This window comes from Macaca thibetana, chromosome 10 (genome assembly GCF_024542745.1).
Source record: "Macaca thibetana thibetana isolate TM-01 chromosome 10, ASM2454274v1, whole genome shotgun sequence".
NCBI classification, from domain to species: domain Eukaryota; kingdom Metazoa; phylum Chordata; class Mammalia; order Primates; family Cercopithecidae; genus Macaca; species Macaca thibetana.
The window spans coordinates 490537-514171 of NC_065587.1; the positions used below are offsets into that span (position 1 = coordinate 490537).

The 23635-nt window shown below is 64.4% G+C and overlaps 1 protein-coding gene across 3 annotated transcripts in view; it reads left to right on the top strand.

Moving 5' to 3' along the window:
- Positions 1-23635, top strand: part of PLXNB2 (plexin B2) — a 33153-nt gene continuing 9518 nt past the window's right edge. Inside the window, exons 1-13 of one of the 3 annotated variants that reach the window (XM_050745723.1) lie at positions 1-94; positions 13322-13374; positions 17497-18595; positions 18962-19144; positions 19233-19361; positions 20037-20137; positions 20293-20419; positions 20816-20969; positions 21942-22056; positions 22130-22238; positions 22348-22449; positions 23083-23175; positions 23534-23615. In XM_050745723.1, coding sequence (XP_050601680.1) covers positions 17510-18595; positions 18962-19144; positions 19233-19361; positions 20037-20137; positions 20293-20419; positions 20816-20969; positions 21942-22056; positions 22130-22238; positions 22348-22449; positions 23083-23175; positions 23534-23615 — 2281 coding nt within the window. In that variant the 5' untranslated portion in view covers positions 1-94; positions 13322-13374; positions 17497-17509. Of the gene's footprint in view, positions 95-7356; positions 7416-12040; positions 12713-13321; positions 13375-17496; positions 18596-18961; positions 19145-19232; positions 19362-20036; positions 20138-20292; positions 20420-20815; positions 20970-21941; positions 22057-22129; positions 22239-22347; positions 22450-23082; positions 23176-23533; positions 23616-23635 lie in introns of those variants that run through there. The other 2 variants (XM_050745724.1, XM_050745725.1) reach the window with 2 other exon arrangements.

Genomic DNA, 23635 nt, shown 5'->3' on the forward strand with positions numbered 1-23635 from the left:
ACACAAAGGCCCCGTCTCCATGGCAGCAGCGCGGGCCAGAGCGCAGCGCGGAGCGCGGCCCGGGCGCCATCGAGCCTTGGCGGCGGACGTGCAGGTACCGAGCTCGGGGGACTGGGCTGCGGGGGACGTCGCGCTGGGCGCGGGGGGCTTCGCCGTCAGCGCCGCTCCGCCCGGGCCTGCCGCGCTCGGGCCCGGGGACCTGCGGCGGCTGCGGCTCCGCGGAGGGCTCCCGGGGCCTGGGCCCCGTCCGTCGGTCCATCCGGCGAGGCCCGGGCCGCTCCCGCCCCACGCCCTTCCCGGTGGGGACTCGGGGGACGGGCGCGGCCGGCGGGGGCTGCGCGTCCCTCCGGAGCAGCGTCGGATTCCCTCCTCCGCGCCTGCCTCTCACTCTTCAGCCGCCGAGCTCCGTGCGCCGAGCGGAGATGGTCCCGCGGTGCAGGCGCTCCGGGCCGGCCCCAGGCTCAGCGGCACAGGAGCCTGGCTCTGCCCGAGCTCCCGGGGGCCGTCCCCGCACCCCTGGGGCCTGCTTGGCTCGGGGGGACCAGGGCGGAGAACACCCGCACCTGGCGAGACCCCACGGCCCGGGCCTCCTCGCGGTTCCCAGGGTGGCGTCTGGGTGGACACCCCGAGACACAGAAAGTCTTAGAAGCGGTGGCGCGGGCCCTGCCTCCCCGCTGCTGACCGTGCCCCTCCGCACCCTGCTCATGCAGGAAGCCCCTGTCCTGCCAGCGCCCCTGGTCGGGCTATTCGGCAGATCTGGGGAGCCCGCCTCCCGCTGTCATCTGGGGGTCTCAGAGCCCGGGAGCCCTGGAGCTTCCTGCCAGCCCCTTGATTTCTCTTCCCGAAACTCCCTGGGAAAGGAAGAAAGGGGTCTGTCTGCCCACTGTGGGCTGTGGCAGAGTCAGGACAGGGGGTGAGGGTGGGCCCCAAACCCCGCAGGTCTCCGGGGGCCTGGAGGGCTCCCTGGGCCCCACCTTCCCTGGACCCCCCCGCCCCCCACTTAATGTCTGACTTCGGCCCTTGCTTGGAGGCTTCGCTCAGCCTGCGAGGCTTTAAAGTTGAGCTTCCTCAGGAGCCCTTTGCGGGTGGGAGAGTGAGGCTGCCAGGAACTGGGGTCTCTCAGCCTGCCCCGTGCCCAGATGACCCTGGCACGGAACAGCTGAACAGCTGGTGGGAGGAGCCCTCTCTTTCCTGCCCAGAGGTGAGGGTCCCCCGGAGGGCAGGGCCAGCGGGCATTTTTTTGTGGCGAGTCAGCTTTTTACATGTTGCATAGAAATCCGCGGAGCTGACTGAGGAGCAAGCAGGTGGGCCTGGCACATCTGAGTCCTCTCAAGGTTCCAATGTGGGGCCCACCTCTGTCTGGGGTGTCTGGGAGGCCTGAGGTCTTGCCAGGGGTTCCTTGCCCCAGTAGAGGGAAGTTACTGAGAAAAACAAGGGTTTGGAATGTGAGTCCCCCTCCCCCACCGGCTGCCTGCCAAGAAGGAATTATTTTGGATTATCCAGCCGTGTCCAGTCACCCGAAGCGGGAGGCTGCAGCGTGGGAGAGGGATCCACTTCCGGGCCGTGGGTTGAGGGCCCCAGGAGGAGGACAGGCAAGTCCGGGCAGCTCTGCCACTTTCTACTGCAGCTGCCCAGACTGGGCGGGGAGGAGATGCGTCACCTTTGGGTTGGAGAAGGCCCCAAGGTTGGCCCCAGCAGGCCCTGCTGAGCCTGCAGTGGGCCCAGGCCCCTCTGGGGGAGACCATGGGATGGGAGGAGCTCTGGGCCCACCCAGGGACCCCCTCGCCCCGAGAAGCCTCAACGGTAGTCTGAAGAGCCTCTGAGGCACCCTCCAGACCCAAGTTCAGGGACACACCCTGTGCCGGTGACCTATGCGTGCCAGGGAGGAACGGGCAGGAGGGAGGCCAGGCTGCTAGGGACGGCACTGGGGTCTTCCTCAGGGGGCCCTCCTGCCCCAACTGACTCCCTGTTCAGCTCCTGACTAATGGATCAGCCTCCCTCCAAGCCCCTCCGACAGCCAGGCCTCGCCTACGGCCCCCGGTGGATATGGTGCCTGTGAGCCCATCCCACAAGTGGGGAGACTGAAGCCAGAGATGGGTCTGTGTGAGGAGTCATCTGCGACGCTGTGTGCCCAGGGCTGTGGCTGCCGGGCGCTCTGGGTCCATGCTGTGTGTGCACCCGGGGCGTGTGCCCAGCAGCCTGCATGGGGACCACATCGGGGAGGTGGAGCCGGCAGCTGGCCCCAAGTGCAGAAAGCCCAGGGGCTTGGCCCTGGCCCAGGGAAGTGGAGCAGAAGAGATTGGATTGGAAGGTGCTGGGGAGGGCCCATATGGCACAGTCCTCCTCCCAGCCCAGGACGTCGTCCATTCTCACTGTGTCCTGCCCCCTGCCTCATGCTGTGCCAGCCACAACCGATGGTCCCCCCGGGACATGGGCGTGGGCAGGGGTGCACTGGCTGGGAGAGACTGTCTTCCGGCCCCTCATATTGTGCCTTCTCTAAGCTAGGCAGGCACTTGGATGCCAGGCCTCTGCCACGAGGGCTGCCTTCCCCTGAGATGGGAGTTCTCACTCAGCTCATGCCTCTGTCCCTCTGGCTGCAGCCTGGCCGCCCTCCTTGGAAGTTGGTGGGGAACCTCTTGTACCCAGAGCCGTCCTTGGATGCGGTTTGGGGATGAGGTGGTGAGCTGCTCAGAACTCACCCAGTGGCCAGCCAGGGGCCCCCCAGCCTTGACCTCCCTTCTGTGAGGCGGATCCAGGTTCTCTGGGGGTGGGGGATTCGGTGGGGTTGGGGCTGGGCCGAGCCCCTCCCTCCCTTAGGAGTAGTGGCTGTTTGTGTTTGGGGTGGGGCTGTGGGTGGGGTGGGACTGGGTCTCTGACTAATTACAGGATGGGGAGGGTGGGTCAGAGCCTACGGCTGGTGGGGGGTGCTCGGGCTCTGGGGCCCCAGGGAAGGCAGCTGCCCTCGCTTCCCTCTTTCTGAGCTACACAGGTTCCTCCACTTTCTTCCTTTCCGTGGTTTCACATCCCTTGACACAGGGCCTGCTTCTTCGCATACCCCCAGATTGTAAGGACCCCTGCCTCTCTCTGCCGACCAAGGGAGGAGCCTGTGCTGTTCTGGGCTCCCCCAGCCACAGGTGTGGCCTCAAGCCAGGCCCCAGTACAGTGGCCCTCCTGGCTCAGAAGCCTCCTCTCTGAAGACCAAGTGTGTGAAGGGATTGGCTGGGCCCCTGCTGTCTGGCCCTGAATGCTGGCACCCTGCCCCCCCCCCCCCGTGGGTCTGCCCTGCTCTGTGAAATTCAGGAACCTGTGACAGTGACTGGCCCCAGGCCCAGTGGAGCCAGGGATGGTGGGGCAGGCTGCCCCTGGTGGTACTGCAGGTCTGCCCCACCCCCTGGGGATGTCTGTGTCTGGGGAGGAGACTGGGGCTGGCCTGGCCGAGGAGCCGGGGGTTCTAGTTCCCACAGTCCTGCCTCTGCAGCCCAGATCCTGGAGCCCTTCACATCCAGAGACCGGCCCACACCGAGGGCCCACTGTGGTTGGTGGCCTTCCCTGGGGGTGGCCCCCGAGGCCTGGCCGAGGCCACACCTGAGCTGCCTCCTGTCCCAGGCTAGGTGAGGGAGGAGACTGCCCTGGGCTGGGATCAGGGTGCCTGGGGGCAGGTCCAGCTCTCTTCCTCAGCCCCCTGAGGTCTCCTGGCTTCTGAAAGCCAATAGTTCCTCATTCCAGTGCCCGCTGAGTCCTGGCCCAGGCCTGGAGCAGGAGAGGTAGGTGCTGCCCCAGTTCTACCCCCAGCTCTGCCAGCAGCAGCAGCATCAGGGGCAGGGACTGGGCTCCTGGGGGTAGGGCCCCTGGCCCCTCTGGCACAGCTGGTCAGCAGCTTCCCTGGGGGGGCCCTGGGTGGAGTCACAGTGTCCAGCACCGACCTCTGGGCCCGATGCTGCGCCAGCTGGGCCCCACAGCAAGAGTGAGAAAGAGGAAAATGCTTGGTGTCCACCTCTGAGAAGGCCTCCTGTGTGAACACGGCCCCCCGAGGGGCCAGGCAAGGGCGTCTGCCCCGTGGCTGGGACGGTTCCTGCCCACAAGCCCTGTGCAGGGGTGGGGCTGTCTTCCCAGGTGACCTTCTGCTGTGGTCTGGGACCCCCGAGCCAGCATGCCACCTGCTCAGAGACAGATTGGACCACTGTCAGATTGGTGGCTGGGGGCACTGCCCACGCCTTCCAGGCAGCTTTGAGGGCTTCTCAGAGGAGGAACCTCCCTGCCCTGCTGGTCCGAGGCGGGGTGCTGAAGGCTGAGGCAGTTTCCAGGGGGTTATGCCTCAGGCCGCATGAGTGGCCGGCGTAGGAGCCTGCTCTGTGATTTTCACTGCACCTGCCTGGGGCCCAGGCTCCGTCCTCAGCTGGGGTCTGGCTTTGAACCTAGGTGAGTTCTGGGGCTCTGAGGACAGGCCAGAAGCAGGAGCGTGGGGGGTCTCTCCTGGGGGAAGCAAGGGAGACTCAGAGGTGGTAGGGTGGCATGGGGGCCACAGCTTGGCGGGATGGTGGGGGGCTTGGGGGTAATCCAAGTCTTTCAGAGACCTAGCCATGGAGAACGGGGTTTGAGGACCAGCAGGAGGTGAGGACTGTGGATCCCGGCCCTGCCAGGTGTGTTTTCAGAGCTGGGGCCTGCTTTGGAGGAGATGGAGGGCACAGAACACTGCTGAGCCCAGGCCCCGTGCCCAGCCCTGCTCCAGCCTCACCGGCTTGACACCAGGGCCTCCCTCCCACCAGTGAGGGGGAGAAGCTATTTTAAGTGGAGCCAGCAGTTGACAGGGGCGAGGGGCAGGTGGTGGGAGGGAGGTGCTCCAGCATGGCCCCCCAGTCCCTCTCAGCCTCAGAGATTGGCCAGGGGAGCTGAGGGGCTTGGCCTCCCCACTCCCATCTTGGCACCAGGCCTGATCTGGTGACCACCCTGAGGGACCTCAGGAGAAAAGGATGTTAGGGAGGAGGGCGGGAAGGCGGGGCACCCCGGGCAGGCCACCCAGGCCCAGCAAAGCTCGCCGGAGGGTCCCCCAGTTCCGCATCTAGACCTGGGGCCCAGTGACCCTTGACCAGTCCCTGGGGGGTTCGAAGTCCTCAGCTCCACCACTAACAGAGCAAGCCGTCGCGTGGAGCAAGGGGCTGGACCTGGCCTCCAGGGGCACCCACCTTCCCGCACAGCGCCGGCCACGGGCCTCACCTCCCACTCACTGACCTGCCCCCACTCTGAGATGGGCATTTCCTCATTGGGAAATCCCGGTCCCTCTAGCCTCCCAAAGCCCTGAGTGTTTGCCCCTGTGGGGCCCAGCCCACATCCTGGGGCGCCTCACCCTTGGCCTGGACCCAGATCCTGCCCAACACCCTGTGCCTCACCAGCCCCCAACTCATCCTGGGCAGACTCAGCCCCTTTCCTCTTTTGAGACGGCCCTGCCTCTGCCCTCCCTTCCCCCATGCCACCCCCAAGTCATCCTGGGCAGATGCAGCCCCTCTCCCCTGCTGAGACGGCCCTGCCCCGCCCCCTTCCCCCATGCCACACACGGCCCCTCCCTCGGGGCTCCAGGCATGCCAGGCTCTGAGACCCCCACTGCCAAGATCCCAGCTACCCACTGCCTCTCTCAACCCAAGTGCCCCAGCCTGAGGCATCTCTCCCAGGCTCTCTGTACTGGGGGCGAGTTCTGGGTGTTGGGGTGAGACCCTGTTGGCAGAGCTCTTCCGGCAGCACCCAGCCGTGTGTGTCTGCACATGTGTGGTCATGTGTGCAAGCGGTGTCTGGCACACAGGCTTGGCGCGGCGCCCCAAGCTAATTGTGGGGTTCAGCAGTGATGGGAGAGGCGGGGCTGGGGTGACCGCTGAGGCTCTGACAGGCTGACGGGGAGATTACAGGCCTTGCTTACCGCTCACTGGCTGGGGCCTCACCCATCCACCCCCCACGCCCACCCCGGGGGTGAGAAGGGGGCTGTGGGCGGGGGCTGGTCCTGAGCCAGCTGCATCCAGGCAGGACCTGGTCTCTGAGCAGCTGGGTGCTGTGGGGTTGAACTGGAAAGGGGGAGATGCGTGGGGGCCACTCAGAGGAGAGCCTGCAGGTGGGGCTGGGCACCGGTGGGCCCGGAGGCCTCCTTTCAGGAGAGACTCCAAGTGACCGAGCCCCAGAATCCCACGAGAGTCCTTCTGTGGCCGCCGGCTGTCTGACCACACGTCCCGTCCTGATGAGCTAGTGGTTCCTGCAGTGGCCACCGGTTTCATGTGTGTGCCCCGAGCACCTGGCAGTGCCCGCCCCTCCCGCAGGAGGTCCTCAGGAAGCACAGGGACATCGGTGGGTGCCTTGCGCTGCCCAGATTTCTGACCCGAAGGACCGCTGTGTAGCAAGAGGGGGCTGCAGCTGTGCCCAGGCTGGACAGGATGGGGGCTGGGACCCCAAAAGGGGTGGCTGAGGAGAATGGTTCTGCAGGCCTGGCGCTTGTGGGGACAGGGCACCATAGCCAACTGGATCCCACCTTCTGTCAGGGCTGGCGAGGACCCTCCTCCAGATGCGCCAGTGGGCGGTGGCCAGAGAGGAGGCTGAGGAGGGCCTCGAAGCTGTGTGTAGGATGGGAGGGCAGCCTGTGGCCCGGGTCTAGGGAACCCACCATATACAGGGACTTCACTTGGTACCGAGGCGGGGAGGGGGCTGGGGCGGGTGAGGCAGGGAGGGGGCTGGGGCAGGCCCCTTGGGCATGGCCAGGTGAGCTCAGGGGGTGCCTGAGGGCCAGGGCTAGATACAGAATGCCTGGGTACCAGGTGGCCTGGGTGCGTCAGGAGGTGTGGACCAGTGGGGCCTGTGACCAGCCCGGCTGGAGCAGGTGACAGGAGGAGCTGGGGCTTCTTGAGGCACCCCCAGGATTCTGGGCTGGTGACCCCGTCGCTGCCGCCAGCCAGGGTGACTTTTCCTGCTGGGACCCAGAGCCCAGACTGCAGGGGAGGCTGGCCCCAAAGAAGGAGCCCCGCCCTGGAACCAGGCTGGCGGGGAAGGGGCGCCACGGCCTCCACCTGGGAGGGGTCCTCGGCCGAGAGTCCAGCGGGGATCGCTGTAGACGCTGACGCGAGGCTCAGGCCGCGACGTCAGTCTGTCCCTGGAGCCCCGCCCCGCCCCACCCCAGCTCCTAGGTCGGGTTGCGCCGGGAGCGCTCGGCCTTTGCTCCGGGTGAGTCTGGCCTTGACCCTGGGTCCAGAGTCCTGCGGGAGGCTGTTCTGGGCAGGGTCGTGCATGATTGGCAGCTGGGCCGGGAGGGGCCGAGCCCTGAGACCGACCCGGGGCACGGGCGGAGCCACCACCGGCGGGGCGGAGCCGCTCCCCGCGCCCCTTCCCCGGCCCGGAGGACTTAGGTAATGGCCGTTCGCGCGCTCCGATGTGCCTGACGCCAGGTGAGCGCCCCGCGGGGACGATGTCTCCTGCGCTCCTGTGACTGTCGCCGCCGCCGTCATTGTTACTCGGGTCAGGCTCCCACCCGCCCCTGGGTTCCCGGCCTGGTGAGGTTTGTCCCAGAGGCGGCCACGTGCTCCCGCCAGGTGCGCGCCAGGTGCGCGGGGTCGAGGGGCGGACGGGGCGCCGGAGTCCCCGGGAGGTGGCCGCGGAGCTCAGGCTTGCGGGGGGCAGTGGGCGGCGCCGAGGAGGCCCGGGCCTAGTCCCCGCGCTTCCTGGCCCCGGGCGCGCTTTGCCCCTGGCTCCCTGGCAACCGTTCTGCGCCCTCCGGGGAGTCTGGCGGCGCCGGCGCCGGGGGGAGGGGCTGTGCCACCTGGGTCTGTCCGGGAGGAACAGTCCAGGGCGCTCCACACAGGCCGGGGTGCCAGCCTTTGGCTCTGGCCGGGTACCGGGCTCGCAGACCCACCCAGGAGGCACTCCTCCCCGCCCCGCTGGCTCCGGGGGGACCGCCCCCGCCTCCTGGGCTGAACTCTGGCCCGGGTCAGCGGCGGGTGAGGCTGGGTGGCGGGGCCGCCGGCTCGCCCTCGCCGGGTCTCCTGCGCGCTCTCGGACCAGTCCCTCCCCGCGTCTACCCACGGGCGCGGTGCTGCGGGGAGGGGCGGCCGGGGTCCTTGCCGACCCCCCAGGCCCCCGCCCCGCGGCGCCCCCCTCGAGCTTGTTTTGAAAACGGCGGAGGCTGGGATTCGCCGGCGCTCCTGTTTTGTTTCCTCTGATTTGTTTAGCGCTCTGGGCTAATTGCAGATTTGCGTGTGTCGCTAGCCTTGGCCCGGCCCTCTGGCTGCTGGCTGCGGGGGCTCCCTGGCTTCTCTGTGACGCCTGTCTCCCCGTTCCGGGACGGCAGCTCTCAGATGCGTCTTGGCCTTGGGGCAGCCAATCGCTCACTTTGTCGAGGCTGCTTCACCCGCCCCCGCACCGGGGTCCCCCAGTGCAGGGCCTGTGCCCACCCCAGTCCTTTGAGCCCCGGAGGGCCGCGCAGCCTTAGGACCCCTGCGTGCTGCACCGCAGCAGTGGAGGGTTGTGCTCATATCACCCCCTCCCGTCCTCCCAGGCCTAGGCCTGAGCTGTCCTAGTTCTCCATGGCTGCTGCTGCTGCCTGGGTCCCCATCTTGGCCCCGGTCTGGCAGCTGCCCATCCACCTCCTCTGCCCCCTCCTCTGGCCCCTGCCCTCTCTGGTTCCCCTGCCAGAGCCCACAGCCTGGCCTGGCCAAGAGCAGCCCCCAAGCTGGGCCCGTCCTCCCACTGGGCCTGACTGCTTTGTGCTGGTTTGATTTTAGCATTAAGAATAGCTTAGTCTGGCTGGGTGTGGTGGCTCACGCCTGTAATTCCAGCACTTTGGGAGGCGGAGACAGGCGGATTGCCTGAGCTCAGGAGTTCGAGACCAGCCTGGGCAGCATGGTGAAACCCCATGTCTACTAAAATACAAAAAATTAGCCAGGCGTAGTGGCGTGCACCTGTAGTCCCAGATACTCGGGAGGCTGAGGCAGGATTAATTGCTTGAACCCGGGAGGCGGAGGTTGCAGTGAGCCAAGATCGTGCCCCTGCACTCCAGCCTGGGTGACAGAGTGAGACTGTCTCAAAAAAAAGAAAAGAAAAGAATGGCTCAGTCTGTTTGCTTGAAAATACTGAAAGGCAGAACCCCCAATTTTAGCCCCCCTGCCGAACCGTCTCCCAGTGCAGCCAAGACTTGGGGCAGTCTCAGAACCAAGGCTGGCAGGAGTTGGGGGACCTGGCAGCCCCCACTCTTGGCTTCATCTGGAGTAGGGCTCTGTCTTTCCCCTTTAGATGCCTGTTGTTTACCTTTTTTTTTTTTTTTTTTTTTGAGACGGAGTCTGGCTCTGTCGCCCAGGCTGGAGTGCAGTGGCCGGATATCAGCTCACTGCAAGCTCCGCCTCCCGGGTTCACGCCATTCTCCGGCCTCAGCCTCCCGAGTAGCTGGGACTACAGGCGCCCGCCACCTCGCCCGGCTAGTTTTTTGTATTTCTTAGTAGAGACGGGGTTTCACGGTGTTAGCCAGGATGGTCTCGATCTCCTGACCTCGTGATCCGCCCGTCTCGGCCTCCCAAAGTGCTGGGGTTACAGGCCTGAGCCACCGCGCCCGGTGCCTCTTGTTTACCTTTACCTGGTGAGAGGGGTGGGAGACAGACTCAGCCTGTGCAAGGGGCCTGGGGCTGCTGGTCAGAAAAACAAAAGGGGACCTGAGGAGGGGACCACAGGCGCCCAGCCAGCAAGCAGCTCCTGCTCCCTCCTAGACTGTCTAGGGCGGAGGGGGGAGGCCCAGCATCCCTGGGCTGCCCTTGGCCCCCATCAGAGTTCTGATTGGGTGAGGAGACCCTTCTGCTCTGTTGGCCTGGGGGTGACCTAAGGGGGCAGGTGTACTTTCTAGCTCCCACCCCTGCATGTCGCCACCCCTTCCTGGCTCACTGAGTTTGGACCGGCAGGTGCCTAGTGGCCAGATCCAGTGTTGGGGCGGGGGGTGGGGGGGTGTGGCCACGCCCTGTGGGCAAAGACCACAGACCACAGAGAAGGCCAGTCCCTCAGGGGCTGGGTTAGATAGGGTGTCTCTGGGACTAAAGGATGGGCAGGGGCTTTCTGGGGAGCACGGTGAACACAGACTTGGGAATGCCGTGAGGCAGCATTCCCTGGGTGCCTTCTCTGAGTGGGCACAGCTGTAAAGATTTCCACACCCACTCAACCTCAAGGCAGCCCTCTGAGGTGGGTGCCATGATGACCCCAGACTACCTATGGGGAAACTGAGGCACAGAGCAGCTTTCTGAATGGCCCACATGAGCCAGCCAGAACGTGACAGAGCTGGGGTGTGAACTCACTGGTGTGGCTCCGGAGTTCAGGCCTTGAGGTCTGTGTGCAACAGCCTCGGGTGTGACCACAGCCACCTAAGGAAGAAGCTCCTTTTTCTGGGATAGCTAAGCGGGAATCCTGTGAGAGGGAGATGGAGCCTGGCTCAGTATTGAGAGCAAGATGGATGGAGGTGGGAGAAGCCAGAGGCCGAGCAGAGGAGGTAGACTTGGGCCAGGAAGGGCCCCAGGCTGAGGGTGGAGGGATCCTGGTGTTCTTCTCTGGGAGGGGTAATCCATGGCCTTCCTCCACTGTGAGGGCCAGGGGAGAGGACAGCAGGAAGCCCCCTCCAGGAGAGTGAAGTATGGGCCCTGCCTCTGGCTTCCTGAGTGGATCGATCTCTCGGGGGAGGTCGTTCTAGGGGGCGCGGGATGGGCAGGGAGGAGGCCAGCCTCCCCTGACCTTGGCTGATCCCCCCAACCCCAGGGCCTGGGCTGGTGGAGGCTGGGGCCTGGGGGTGTGCTGCAGGGAGAAGTTTGGGGGCTGCAGGAGGCTGAGGGAGTGGGCACGGGCACACAGGCTGGCATGGCATCCCTTCAAGGTGGCAGGTCTGGGGCCACTGTGCCACCGCCATGGCTGCCACCTCCTTCAGGAGCTGCAGTCTCCACTCCAGTCCCCGCGGGTCCCGGCTTTCTCAGGAGGCCCGGTGCTGCCCTGTGCTTTGGCTTCTGAGTTTGCCAGAGGAGTTTGCCCTTTTCACAAAGGCGCTGTTGAGTCTCAGGTCGAAAGGACACTCTCTGCCCATCAAACCTCATCCTCCCCCAGCCCTTTGGCCGGGTTAACCCTTACCTGTGCGGCACGGTAGCACAATCCATGCACAGCTGTGACGCTCACCTCCCTTCCCGCCTCCCCGCTGCTGATGTTACTGCATGTCCAACCCTGGGTCCTGCTGCACAGGGCACATGAGGATCCTGGTGGGGTGGGAGGAGAGCGGGGCCTGGCCCTGCCGGAGGAGGCGCTTTGCTGGCACCCAACCTGGCCAGGCTGGAGTGGACTCTGGGGCCTGAGCAGGATTCAGTAGCCGAACCTTGGTTGTGGTGGTGGCTGTTGAGGGCCTGGAGAGTCACGTCCTGAGGCAGAGTGGAGCCTACCTTCTTTTTTTTTTTATTTCTTTCCTTTTCCTTTTTTTTTTTTTTTTTTTTTTTTTTTTTGAGAGACAGAGTCTTGCTCTTTACCTAGGCTGGAGTGCAACGGCGCAATCTCGGCTCACTGCAACCTCAGGTGATCCGCCCGCCTCAGCCTCCCAAAGTGCTGGGATTACAGGTGTGAGCCACCGTGCCTGGCTCAGCTTCTTCTTTAGACAAGCAATATGTAAATATAGTCTTAAACTTGTGTTCTGCTTTAATCTTAGAGTCAGGGTCTCGCTCTGTTGCCCAGGCTGGAGTGCAGTGGCACAATCACAGTTCACTGGAGCCTAAACCTCCTGGGCTCAAGCTACCCTGCCTCAGCCTCCTCAGTACCTGGGACTTCAGGCTGCACCACCACACCCGGCCAGTTCATGGTGTAGTCCAAGTTCCTTGAACTGTTTTGTTGTGGGGGGGGGGGGATGTGCGTGTGTGTCTGTGTGTGTGTATGTATTTTAAGACAGTATCACTCCGGCCCGGGCTGGAGTGCAGTGGCCTCCTCCTTGCTCCCAAAGTTCACCACTATTTTCTTTTCTTTTTTTGAGACAGAGTCTCGCTCTGCTGCCCAGGCTGGAGTGCAGTGGTGCGATCTCTGCTCACTGCAACCTCTGCCTCCCTGGTTCAAGCGATTCTTCTGCCTCAGCCTCCTGAGTAGCTGAGATTACAGGCGCGTGCCACCACGCCTGGCTAATTTTTGTATTTTTAGTAGAGATGGGGTTTCACCATGTTGGTCAGGCTGGTCTTGAACTCCTGACCTCGTGATCTGCCCGCCTCAGCCTCCCAAAGTGCTGGGATTATAGGCGTGAGCTACCGCAGCCAGCCACTATTTTGAATTTGGATTGAGGCCTTCTGGAGCCTCTCAGAGATGGATGGGGCCAAACCCTGCACTCAGACTTCCCTATCAGAGTCAGCACAGACGCACGTGCATCTACCATGTAGTCTTGCACAGTATCCTCTGGTGGGATGCTGGGTGGCTGCCACATTTTCGCTAAAGCCAACCATGCCGAGAAGCACCCTGGGTCTGTGCCTCCCTGTGGGTAGAGTGGGTGTTTATCCAGAACTAGAAGATACAATAACAAGGGAAGATACAATAGCAAGCATTGCTGAATGCTACAGTGTAACACTCTGAGACTTTTTTGTGAATGAATTCATTTAGTCCTTATAAACCCCTGGGGGTAGCTCACTATTCATTCTCCATTCCACAGATGGGGAATGAGGCACAGAGAAGTTAAGTAACTTGCCCAAGGTCACACAGCTAGTAAGTGAAATTTCGGGGTCATGGGTGTGTATATTTTTCAGAAAGCAACGTTTTTTGTTGTTGTTTTTGAGATGGAGTCTGACTTTGTCGCCCAGGCTGGAGTGCAGTGGTGCGATCTCCCGCTTACTGCAAGCTCCACCCCCCGTGTTCACGCCATTCTCCTGACTCAGCCTCCTGAATAACTGGGACTACAGGCGCCCGCCACCACGCCTCGCTAATTTTTTTGTATTTTTAGTAGAGACGGGGTTTCACTGTCTTCGCCAGGATGGTCTCCATCTCTTGACCTCGTGATCCACCCGCCTCGGCCTCCTAAAGTGCTGGGATTACAGGCGTGAGCCACTGCGCCCGACCTCAGAAAGCAACTTTTATTTTAAGCAAAGTAATAGCCATACCTAATTTAAACAGGCAGAAAGCCTCTGACAGAGGGGAGTGCCAGGAGCCCTGGAGGTGTCTGAGGAAGGGGCTGCGCAGGAGCCAGAGGAAGAAGGCAAAGGCCAGATAGGGTCCTGTGGGTTATTTCTTCCCCCAGCCCCCACCAGCATGGGACAGAGGTAGGGGGCTCCTCTTGTGACTCGGCTCCTCTTGTGACCGGCGTCTCTCCTTTGCCTCCTAGAGAATCTCGATGCTGGCCTGGAGCAGAAACTGAGCTGGATCACTGGAGCCTCGGTGAGGGGGCTGCACTCCACCTGGGAAAGGCAGTGGGTGGCTGGGGCCATGTGGACAGGGAGGCTGGAGGTATCTAGAACTGCCATGTGGTGTCTGCAAGCCTCTGTCCAGCCAGGTTTCAACCATACGTGTCACTCTGCTGCTCCTCCCATGGCCTGGCCTGGATGGAAGTGGGGAGCTTCCCTGCCCACAGCACGCTGTGAGGCCCCCCGGTTCTCTGAGGCCAAGCTTTCGCTCAGGTGGAGTGGTCTGCAGTGAGACTGGAGCACCGGGTTCTGGGACATTAGGGCTGGGAATTTGGGCGTTGGGGGTGTGGTGATGGGGGTGCCCGTGCAGACGCTTGGTGGGCCAGCAGCAGCCAGAGTTGGTGTGGTCTCCTGAAAGTGCCCCTCCGAGCTTCAGCCAGGAGGAAGGCACCAGAGGGCCCGAGGAAATCCCCGCCAGCCCCGTAAGTGGGGGTCCCAGGAGGGCTTCAGAACAGGAAATGCCTGCTGCCCGCCCTCCCTCCTGTTCCAGGAACACAGGCAGCAGGAAGTGGAGCTGGCTGTGCCGGGCGCCTCCTGCACTGCCTGAGCTTTGCTGCTGGTCCGGTGGGTTGCCCTTTGCTCCTGGGCCTGGGCAGGCAGGTCACCTGAGGCCTTGTTTGTCCAGGAACGAGAAGGCAGCTGCTACCTGTAGGGTGTCACCCCAGGGTCGCCTGCCACCCTGGAAGGCCTGGGCCGGCGGGGCCCTAGGAGCACGGGCCGAGTCAGGCTTTCCCCGGTGGCACACGGTGGTGTTTATTGAGCACTTAGGGTGTGCCAGCCCCTGGCAGGGACAGCAGAGCCTTCTTCCGGCACCGGGGCCCCTACAGCCCTGGTGGGTGGGTGAGTGGCTTCCCTGGGTGGAAGCTGATGGGGACGGGTGAGGGGTGGCCGGTGGGGGCCCAGAGCCATTGCTTTTCCTGGGGCTGGGGGCGCCGCAGGGTTATCCAAGCTGCCCCACCTCAGTCCGGGTCAGATCCGAGGGGACCATGGGCCCCGCCCCCGCGCCGCCCCCGCGCCTCCTTCCCGGCTGCGGCGCATTCCATTCATTCCCGGGAGCTGCGCAGGGCCGAGGCCACCGCCGAGCTGGGCCGGGTGAGCTGGGCCGGATGAGCCGGGCCGGGACGGGAGGGCAGCAGGCCTGGGCGCAGGGCCGAGGGGCCTGGTTGTTGCCTGTTGCCTGCCCCCGCTGGCGCCACTGGGTGCACTTAGAAGGCGGGGGCCCGCGGGACCTGCCCCCGGATGGCCGTGGGTGGGAGGGGGGCGCAGCAGGGGTTGGGGGGCCTTCGGGCAGGCGCTGCCCCTCCCTGGTAGGGCCATGGGCTGGAGCTGTCGCCTGTGGGCGTCTCCTGGAGGCCTGGGACTTCCATACCCTCCTCTCCTCTCCCCCTGGACAGGCCACTGAGCCACAGCGGGGGACCCTGGCTGAGCTGGGCATAGACCCCCCTCCCCCAAGGTCGCGCCCAGAGGTTCCCGTGGGCTCGTAGAATCTTCCTGTCTCACTAAAACCAGCATCTTCTGGCTGATCACCCCTGTCGGGGTGAAGCCTGGGGTCCCCTGGCCCTGCCCAGCCTCTGCCATCAAGTGGCCAGGAACTCCCTGGCCTGTGGGTGTCACCCCTCCCAGCGGCTGCTGCGCTCGTGGGCACCTGGGGGCTCCAGGGGTTGGGCAGCAGCTGAGCACTGAATCGCCGGTGCAGGGAGGGGGTTCTGTGCGGCGCAGGAGCTGCCTGTCTGATGGGCACGTCCTCAGGGAGGAGGAAGGCCAGTGCAGCCCCGTCTCACTCATGCGGGCCCTGGGGTTGTTCAGATGTTGTCGGTTGGTTGCATCTTGGTCGCACCTCAAGAGATTTCAGGAAGCGTGAGGGCAATCCGAACGGGGTGCCACGGGCAGGTGGAGGGCGGCTGTGCCAGTAGATGCAGCTTCACCCAAAGCTGAGGCTCGGGAGAAACACCTCCCCTGGCTACAGAGCAACAGAGCGGGCTTCCTTGCCCTCCTGGGAGGAGAGGCCACAGGGACCGGGGGCTGTCAAAGGGTGGAGAAACGCAGTGGTCAGAGGCCAAGCTGCTCCCACTGCAGGTCAGAATCCCAGCCCCACCCATGCCCGCAGTGTGGCTTTGGGCAAATTTCACTCCGTGCCTCAGTTTCTTCACTTGAGAAATGGGTCACAAGGCTGTCATGGCTCAGCCTGGCCGTCAGAGACACAGAGATGTGGAAACATTTGCATTTTGTGACTTGTTCTTTCCACACTTAAAACTTTTTTTTTTTTTTTTTTTTTGAGACAGAGTTCCACTCTGTCACCTAGGCTGGAGTGCAGTGGCGCAATCTTGGCTCACTGCAACCTCCACCTCCCGGGTTCAAGTGATTCTCCTGCCTCAGCCTCCAGAGTAGCTGAGACTACAGGCGGGTGCCAGCATACTCGGCTAATTTTTTGTGTTTTTAGTAGAGACGGGGTTTTTCCACGTTGGCCAGGCTGGTCTCAATCTCCTGACCTCGTGATCCGCCTGCCTCGGCCTCCAAAAGTGCTGGGATTACAGGCATTACAGGCGTGAGCCACCAGGCCCAGCAGAACTTTCAAATAGGTGGTGAGAAAGAGGATTGCGTTTCGAGGGGATGAGACGTATGCAGGGAGGTGACACTTGCGGTGGCCTGAGAGGGTGTGGCAGTCCCTCTGGAGGCACGGCGTGGGCCTGCACAGGGAGGTGGGGGAGGCCAGGGCCTGCATCCCTCGTGACCCTTTGCCATCAGGTCTGGACCCCCTTGGCACCTGCCATGTCAGGGCTGCCCTGTACACCTGGGAGCCCCCAGGGTTGGTGCACTCAGGGAAGATGACAGTGGGCCCAGGAGTGGGGGTGGTTGGGAGCATGAGGCGGGGGCACTGGCAGGGAGGCTGATGCAGGGATCACTGGCCAGGATGGAGCAGGGTCCCTAGTGTGAGAGGGACGGACCACCTTGAGGAAGAGCTCAGAGGCAGAAGGGCCCTGTCTGCCACTTGCATCTGAGCCCCCAAGATGCACCTGAGTTTGGTAGGGAAGGAAGGAGGGAGAACCACACATGTCCTGGGTGGCCTTGGATCGTCCTTCTGTTGGGAGACCCTTAACTCAGCCTGGTCCTCAGAAGGTCACCTGTCACATCACACATCCCCCTCATCCACCCAGACCCAGGCCGGACGCAGGCACAGACACCACACCGAGACGTGCTCAGTTACACACACGTGGACACAGCCTGTCTAGCCCGAACACTTGGGGGCCTCCCCTTCTGAGACCTGGTGGATTTGGAGCTGCTCACGGCTCCCCAGGTCCCCTTCTTGCCTCCCCTGTGTCCCCATCAGACGCTCTGCCCTGGGGGGTGGCATGGGCCAAGTGCGAGGAGTGGTGGGTGATTGCTGGCTTCCACTGTTGCACCAGGGCAGGAGGCCTGGAGGCGGTCAGGCCGCCTGGGGCTCTGGTGGGCAGTTGTAAACAGCATGTGCACTTGCTGGGGTATGCACAGTACACCCCTCGCTCTCACCCGATTCTCCAGTTTCCCCGTGTCCTTCACCCCTCACTCTCACCCGATTCTCCAGTTTCTTGTGTCCTTCACCCCTCGCTCTCACCCGAGCCTCCAATTTCCCGTGTACTTCGCCTCCGCCCCATATGTGAGCTGCCTGTTCCAACGTCCAGGGGTCGGTCTGTCAGCCTGAGCCTATGCGCTGGGGCCAGTGCCTCCCGACCACCTGGAGCTGCTTGGGGTCACAGGTCAGGGGGCGTGTGTGTGAGCAGCTGAGAGCCTTTCTGGGGGCGTCGACTCCTTGCCTCGGGACTAGGCCTGCGGGTGTTGTGAGCACCTCCGGGAGGGATCCTGTAGTAGGCAGTGGCAGTGCCTTGGCCCCAGTGGTCGGTCAAGGTGGCCTTGAGGAGGGCTGGGAGGTGGTCTCCAGCAAGATCTTGAGGATGGCGGGGGTGTGAAGCAGGAAGGGGCGGAGCTCCGGGTTCCTCAGTTCGTGGAGTGGCACGATCCTCTCTGTCCCATGTTCTGACGTTTGGGGCAGGGCCCGGAGAGGGATTTGATGGGGGGTCTTCTGGGCCGGGGCTCCCCTGACCCTTCACTCTTCCCACAGGGTGCCGGGGGCAATGGCACTGCGGCTCTGGGCCCTGACCCTGCTGGGCCTGCTGGGTGCGGCGGGCAGCCTGAGGTCCCGCAAGCTGGACTTCTTCCGCAGCGAGAGAGAGCTGAACCACCTGGCTGTGGACGAGGCCTCAGGCGTGGTGTACCTGGGGGCGGTGAATGCCCTCTACCAGCTGGATGCCAAGCTGCAGCTGGAGCAGCAGGTGGCCACGGGCCCGGCCCTGGACAACAAGAAGTGCACGCCGCCCATCGAGGCCAGCCAGTGCCACGAGGCTGAGATGACTGACAATGTCAATCAGCTGCTGCTGCTCGACCCTCCCAGGAAGCGCCTGGTGGAGTGCGGGAGCCTCTTCAAGGGCATCTGCGCCCTGCGTGCCCTGAGTAACATCTCCCTCCGCCTGTTCTACGAGGACGGCAGCGGCGAGAAGTCCTTCGTGGCCAGCAATGACGAGGGCGTGGCCACGGTGGGGCTGGTGAGCTCCACGGGTCCCGGTGACCGCGTGCTGTTTGTGGGCAAAGGCAACGGGCCGCATGACAACGGCATCATCGTGAGCACCCGGCTGCTGGACCGGACCGACAGCAGGGAAGCCTTTGAAGCCTACACGGACCACGCCACCTACAAGGCCGGCTACCTGTCCACCAACACACAGCAGTTCGTGGCGGCCTTCGAGGACGGCCCCTACGTCTTCTTTGTCTTCAACCAGCAGGACAAGCACCCGGCCCAGAACCGCACGCTGCTGGCCCGCATGTGCAGAGAGGACCCCAACTACTATTCCTACCTGGAGATGGACCTGCAGTGTCGGGACCCCGACGCCAATGCCGCGGCCTTTGGCACCTGCCTGGCGGCCTCCGTGGCCGCGCCTGGCTCTGGCAGGGTGCTGTACGCTGCCTTCAGCAGAGACGGCCGGAGCAGTGGAGGGCCTGGTGCGGGCCTCTGCCTGTTCCCGCTGGACGAGGTGCACGCCAAGATGGAGGCCAACCGCAACGCCTGCTACACAGGCACCTGGGAATCTTCTACAACCCCACGGGAATCCCGTGACATCTTCTACAAGCCCTTCCACGGCGACATCCTGTGCGGCGGCCACGCGCCGGTACGGGCCTCTGTGTGTTCTTGCGGGGCCCGGACTGCAGGCGTCCGTGTGTGGGTTTGCGTGTCCCAGCCTGCTGGGGAGGGTGCACGTGAGCAGTGTGGCCGTGGTTCTCGCCAGCGTGGGTGCTCGCGTGGGTAGGTGCTGCGTGTCTCAGTGCCATTCACGCCGGCACCAGTCCCAGGCCTGTGTCGGGCACTGGGTCACACAACAGCACGGTGGGGCTCCCTGCCATGTGGGCCCTGTTCTCGGGACGTGTGTGGGGCACATGTGCCGAAGGGAAGGGCCTGTCCCAAGTCTCGGAGCCCGAGTGGGGAGGGCCCTTCAGGACGGGGGGTCTGCCTGCCGTTGACACGCCGCGGTCCGCAGGGCTCCAGCCAGAGCTTCCCGTGTGGCTCGGAGCACCTGCCCTACCCACTGGGCAGCCGCGACGGGCTCAAAGCCACGGCTGTGCTGCAGCGTGGAGGCCTGAACCTGACGGCCGTGACGGTCACCGCCGAGAACAACCACACTGTGGCTTTTCTGGGCACCTCTGACGGCCGCATCCTCAAGGTTTGGCCCAGGCTGGGGCAGGGAGGCTCTGGAGGGCCTGTCTGTGCACGAGGCCCCTACCCTCACCAGCCTGCCCTCATGCACACAGGTGTACCTCACCCCAAACGGCACCTCCTCAGAGTACGACTCTATCCTTGTGGAGATAAACAAGAGAGTCAAGCGCGACCTGGTACTGTCTGGAGACCTGGCCAGCCTGTACGCCATGACCCAGGACAAGGTGAGCCGGACGCACCGCGGAGAGCACTCCAGGCCAAGTGTGCCCTTATGACAGGCCTGGGGGCCAGAGGAGGACTGGGTGCTGCAGAGCCAGGCCCTTCTCCTTGGGCTGGAAGAGGGGCGGCTGGACGGGTCCCGGGCAGTGTCTCCATCCTGTGTCTCTGGCACTGCCCGTCTCTGCCGCTCCTTCTGTCCTGTGTGGTCTCAACCAGGTCTCTCCCTCCGGCCCCGCCTGTGCCCCGTCCTGATGAAAGGGACCTGGGTGTTCTGAGGGTGGATGGCAAGACGGGGTCCCGGCACAGCCTCTGTGAGCTCAGTCAGTGGGGGACGTGGGCCTGGGCCCCAAGCTTGTGGGGGGTTGGTGCAAGAGCCCCTCAGGCCGGGCCTAGGAGTACCCCTCAGAGGGAACCAGTACAGAGGAGGGGAGCTGCCCCAGGAGACCCCACAGCCAAGACCTCCCGGCTTCCCTGGGCTCCCATCGGGATCCTGGGCGTGGCATGGCCAGCAGGCCAGGGCCACACAGAGCCAGAACTGTTTAACAACAAGCCTGAGGTTTCTGAGGCTTTCGAGGCCCTGGGACAAAGCTGGGTCAAGCTGGCGGTCTGGGAACATCCAGGGTCTGCGGAAGGCCCGTGTGGCCTCTGCCACGGTCCCACTCTCGGCCCCACTGCCCCAGGTGTTCCGGTTGCCAGTGCAGGAGTGCCTGAGCTACCCGACCTGCACCCAGTGCCGCGACTCGCAGGACCCCTACTGCGGCTGGTGCGTCGTCGAGGGACGGTGAGTGCCTGGGGGGGATCGGGGACACGGCCTGCCTCTGGGATCCTGGTAGGTCATGGCTTGGGTCGGGGGACACACTGCACTGTCCTAGGAGAACAAGACCCCACCCTGGGCTGAGGGAGTCCTAGTGCTGAGGCCGCCCCCTGCGCCTGCAGATGCACCCGGAAGGCCGAGTGTCCACGGGCCGAGGAGGCCAGCCACTGGCTGTGGAGCCGGAGCAAGTCTTGCGTGGCCATCACCAGCGCCCAGCCACAGAACATGAGCCGGCGGGCCCAGGGGGAGGTGCGTGGTGGGGCTGGGGTGGGGGTCCTCGGACCCAGGCTCGGCCAGGTGGGGGCTCCCCCAGGCTAGGAGCTGTTGGGACAGGCAGGGGAGGGCCCCATGTCTCCCCCGCCTGGGCTCCGGGCACTGAGCCTTAGTGATGGAGCCCGCCCTCCGTTGGCTCCCTGGATCCCTGTGACCTGGGTGGGTAGGGGTGGGGCTTGTCCCTATCCAGGGTAGACCCAGGCCTTGTCCCAGGAGGGGTGACCACAGAGGGGCCTGTGTTGGAAGATGCGAAGTCAGGTTCTGGAGGCTCCTCTGGGACGTGCGCCCACACACACAGGGAGGTCGAGTCACGGGTAGGTGGGCAGACAGGACTTGGGGTTCCCGGTGTGAGCTGCAGGGCTCCTCCCTCAGGTGCAGCTGACCGTCAGCCCCCTCCCCGCCCTGAGCAAGGAGGATGAGTTGCTGTGCCTCTTTGGGGAGTCGCCGCCACACCCAGCCCGTGTGGAGGGCGGCACCGTCATCTGCAACTCCCCAAGCAGCATCCCCATCACGCCGCCAGGCCAGGGTGAGGCCCCTTCCCAAGCCCCCAGGTGGCCCTTCTCGGTCACACGGGGCCCTGTGCACGTGGGCTCTTGCCTCTGCTGGCCCCTGGGTGCAAGCTGGGCACAGGCACACTCTGTGGCCACTCCGGGGGCCCAGCCTGAATGAAGCCTGTGGTGGGGTTGCTGTGCGTGGTGGGGGAGGTTCTGGCCCCCAGGGCTGTCTGCAGCCATGCCCCCAGGCCCGTAACAAAGGTGACTTGTCTTCAGCCTGTTCTCTCATCACGTCCAGAGCAGCATCCGGGTGCCCTGTCCAGCCTGAGACAGTAGGGGCTGTTCCCAGAGGCTGCAGGGCCGCCAGGGCTGTCTGCAGCCACGCCCCTCAGGCCCGAAGCAAGGGTGACTTGTCTTCAGCCTGCTTCCTCATCACGTCCAGAGCAGCATCTGGGTGCCAGGTGCCAGGCCCCGTCGTCTGGGCAGACGCCCCTCACCCCTCCCTGCCGTGTCCAGCCCAGCCTGAGAGAGCAGGGCGGTTCCCAGAGGCTGCAGGGCCTCACATGTGGGCCAGGGCAGGCGTCACGCCCATATCCCTTGAGTTTTGGGGGCAGTGGGGCCACACAGTGACGTGGGCAGGGACCTGGCAGGTCCTACCCAGACTCCAAGGAGCCGCTGCCCTCAGTGCCTGCGGGAACAGAGGGTACGAAAGCAACCTGGCCCTGGGGAGGAAGGCAAACCCCGCACTGGGCCCGACACCCGAACCGAGATCTGATAGCAGGTGGCAGGCCCAGCCCAGCGTGAACGGGCGTCCTGGCAGCCCCACTCGAGATCTGATAGCAGGTGGCAGGCCCAGCCCAGCGTGAGCGCGGGGCGTCCTGGCAGGCGCCATCTGAAGACCAGGCGTCTCCACCTCGGCCCCCGGAGTCAGCCCCAGGGGAGGCTCAGCCTGGCCCTCGGCCCTGCAGCCTCCACCTTGATGCCGTCCCCTCTGTTGTCTGCAGACCACGTGGCTGTGACCATCCAGCTCCTCCTCAGACGAGACAATATCTTCCTCACTTCCTACAAGTACCCCTTCTACGACTGCCGCCAGGCCATGAGCCTGGAGGAGAACCTGCCGTGAGTGTCTCCTGCCCCTCGACCCCGCCCCACCCACCCACCCAGCCCTGCTCACAACCTTCTCTGGACGCAGGTGCATCTCCTGCGTGAGCAACCGCTGGACCTGCCAGTGGGACCTGCGCTACCATGAGTGCCGGGAGGCCTCGCCCAACCCTGAGGACGGCATCATCCGTGCCCACATGGTGAGGGGCCTCGGGGACATGGTGAGGGGCCTCAGGGCCTCGGGGGACTGTTCAGGGCACGGCTGCTCTGCTGTGCCCAGGCAGCACCTGACCAGCTTTGCTCTCCCAGGAGGACAGCTGTCCCCAGTTCCTGGAACCCAGCCCCCTGGTGATCCCCATGAACCATGAGACAGATGTGACCTTCCAGGGCAAGAACCTGGACACTGTGAAGGTGCGGAGGGAGGGGTGCCAGGCGGCGACAGGCTAAGGTGCGGAGGGAGGGGTGCCGGGCGGCGACAGGCTAAGGTGCGGAGGGAGGCTGCGGCAGGCCAGCGACAGGCAGGCTAAGGTGCAGAGGGAGGCTGCGGCAGGCCGGTGCTGATGGGTGTGTGGTAGCCTGAGCTCCACCTGTGCTCCCCAACTCGGGACCCCCACATGAGGTAGAGCGCATAGGATATATCAGGGACAGAAGCCAGGAGGGAGCATGCGGGGGCCTTTGGATGGGACTGAGCAGAGGTGGTGGAGGAGGCAGGTGTGCGGAGGTTGAGGGGCCAGTGCCACCTCCCGAGGAGGGAGCTGTGGGGGCCACGATGCCGGGTGGGCCGGGCGATGCCCTCAGGTGGATGAGTGGTGGAGGTGACCAGGGGACACCCACACAGGACGTTCAGAGGCTTCTGCAGACACAGGTGTTTGGACTCTGGAGTGGCCGAGGGGTCAGCTGGCATGGGAGAGTCTGAGGGACAGGCACGTGTGGGGTGAGGAGAGGGCTCACACTGTAGACACTGAGGAGGGACTGCGGGGGTTCTGGGAGGAGGGCCAGGGTACCAGAGCCGCCCGTCCAGGGTCCTGACGGGTTGGTCTGCAGGGTTCTTCCCTGCACGTGGGCAGTGACTTGCTGAAGTTCATGGAGCCAGTGAGCATGCAGGAATCCGGGACCTTCGTCTTTCGGACCCCAAAGGTATGGCTCCAGGGCAGGCCGGCTCAGTTGCTGGACCCTAGGGCCCAGGGTGGGGTGGCGGGTTACCTCCAGGACTGTGAGGGGAGGGGCAGCAGGGAGACCCCAGGGACCAGAACCCAGCCAGGGGCTTGCCGTGCCCTTCGCTGCTGGAGAAGCCCCCTCTGCCCTCTGCCTCCGGGGGACAGAGTGGCGCAGAGCAGTGTCCATGGGGTTCCCCAACTTCCGACACCTGAAGGCCTCCCCTGCTGCCCTTGGCTGGGAAGGGACCCGGTGGCCACAGGGTGGTTGCCCTCGTGACCCCTGACCCGCGCCCCTCTGTGGGGGCGGGAAGTGCAGTGTGCCCCTGTGTGTTCCCCAGCTGTCCCACGATGCCAACGAGACGCTGCCTCTGCATCTCTACGTCAAGTCTTACGGCAAGAATATCGACAGCAAGCTCCATGGTGGGGGCCACGGGCGGGTG